We start from the raw sequence: 1842 nt of genomic DNA, 5'->3' as shown, positions 1-1842 counted from the left end.
TGAAAAGTGTCTGGAGTTCGGAGATGACAGACAAAAAAATCTAATGTCATCTGTGCCTCTATCTAAGGACACTTCAAAAAACTAGCAAGATCAATGCTGTTAGAATCATAATTTCCATTTCTATAATTTCTAGGTAATAAACGGACTTATCTTCCTTGTCCACAAACACTCACATTGACTTTGGGTAAAGATATCTAAGATTTCTATTGTGATACCAACTTAAATGGATTCGTAAAGATTTAAAGTCATGTGGCAACATTTTCATCCGTATTTTTCATGCTTTGGAAGAAATGGTGAGGAAAATATCTTTCTTCCTTCTCATCCATATTTTTTTTTCTCTGAATAGGTATTAGAATCAGTGGTGAGGAAAGGTCTGATGAAATCTACCAACATGTCATTTCTGAACCCAAAGATGGTGACTCTGACTGGAATCCCTGGACTAGAGCATGTGCAGTTTTGGATTGGATTTCCCTTCCTTGGTGTATGCCTGGTTGCTCTGCTGGGGAACATCTTCTTGTTAATCATCATCCCTACAGAACGCAGTCTTCACCAACCTATGTACATCTTCCTGGCAGTGCTGGCAGCCACTGACCTAGGTCTCTGTGTAGCCATTGCTCCAAAGATGTTGGCCATCTTCTGGTTTGGCTCTTGTTCCATGGCTTTTGATGCTTGCCTTACCCAGCTCTTCTTCATCCATGCCTTGCAGGGTATGGAATCTGGAATCCTGCTGGCCATGGCCTTTGATCGCTATGTTGCCATCTGTGATCCTTTGAGGCACACATCTGTCCTCACACCTCTCTTTTTAGTTCAGATGGTACTGATGATGGCAATTCGGGCAATAGTGCTTGTTGGGATTTTACCCATTCTACTTAAACGGGTGCAACTTTTCCAATCTGTGGTTATTGTTCATTGCTACTGTGAGCACATGGCTGTGGTCAAGCTGGCTGCAGAAGATGTTCATATTAACAAATCATATGGGCTTTTTGTGGCCTTCGCAATTCTAGGTTTTGACATGATCTTTGTCTTCATCTCCTACATTCTGATTTTTCGGGCTGTTTTTCGTCTTCCCCATAAGGAAGCACGATTCAAAGCATTCAACACTTGTACTTCCCATATTGTTGTCTTCCTGGAATTTTATATCCTTGCCTTTTTTTCCTTCTTTAGCCACCGTTTTGGACATGTACCATCTTATGCCCATATCCTATTGTCTACCATCTATCTTCTTGTACCCCCTGCCCTTAACCCCATTGTCTATGGCATGAAGACCAAAGAGATCCGTAGGTGGGTTGATCAGATTTGTATTCTGAAGCCTGGTACCCAGCAGTGATCAAAAATAATATGACAGGAGAAAGTATATTGATCTGTTTAAGATGGAAACTCCTTGTACTATGTGTATCTTGGTGAGGTCTTTTTACATTATAATGATCTCCCCTAAAGAATTTATATTTCCAAAATAAGAGCACTCAGAATATGAGATAAACTTGGGTGGAAAGTATATATGTGTCTCATCCCTCCATCTTTCCCTTTCTTTCTTCTTTTATATTTTCTTATAATCTTGATATGACAATTAATGGCATAATTTAGTTTTGTACCTAATTCCTGCTAAAAAAGTACCAATGTTCTTTCTTCTCTATTGGGTGGAAAACTTTGTGAGTTGTCTACAAACTGAACATGTATTTGTTTTTGTCTTGAATTGAAAGTGATGAAGATTACTAAACGACTTAGAATTTTTACCACTATGAAAATAGAATTTGAAGGTTCTAGCAACCATCTCTTTAATAATAAGAATAATGTGCTAGACAAAATATATATATATATATATATATATATATATATATATAT

At 37.8% G+C, this 1842-nt stretch overlaps 1 protein-coding gene across 1 annotated transcript; it reads left to right on the top strand.

Moving 5' to 3' along the window:
- Positions 1 to 376: 376 nt before the first annotated feature.
- Positions 377 to 1327, top strand: LOC109396511 (olfactory receptor 52A1-like). The gene has a single exon (XM_019668373.1). The coding sequence runs from the start codon at positions 377 to 379 to the stop codon at positions 1325 to 1327; it is 951 nt and encodes a 316-aa protein (XP_019523918.1).
- Positions 1328 to 1842: the final 515 nt, after the last annotated feature.

Source organism: Hipposideros armiger, unplaced genomic scaffold (assembly GCF_001890085.2).
Source record: "Hipposideros armiger isolate ML-2016 unplaced genomic scaffold, ASM189008v1 scaffold_525, whole genome shotgun sequence".
Classification (NCBI taxonomy): domain Eukaryota; kingdom Metazoa; phylum Chordata; class Mammalia; order Chiroptera; family Hipposideridae; genus Hipposideros; species Hipposideros armiger.
This window is presented reverse-complemented; position numbering and strand designations above follow the sequence as displayed.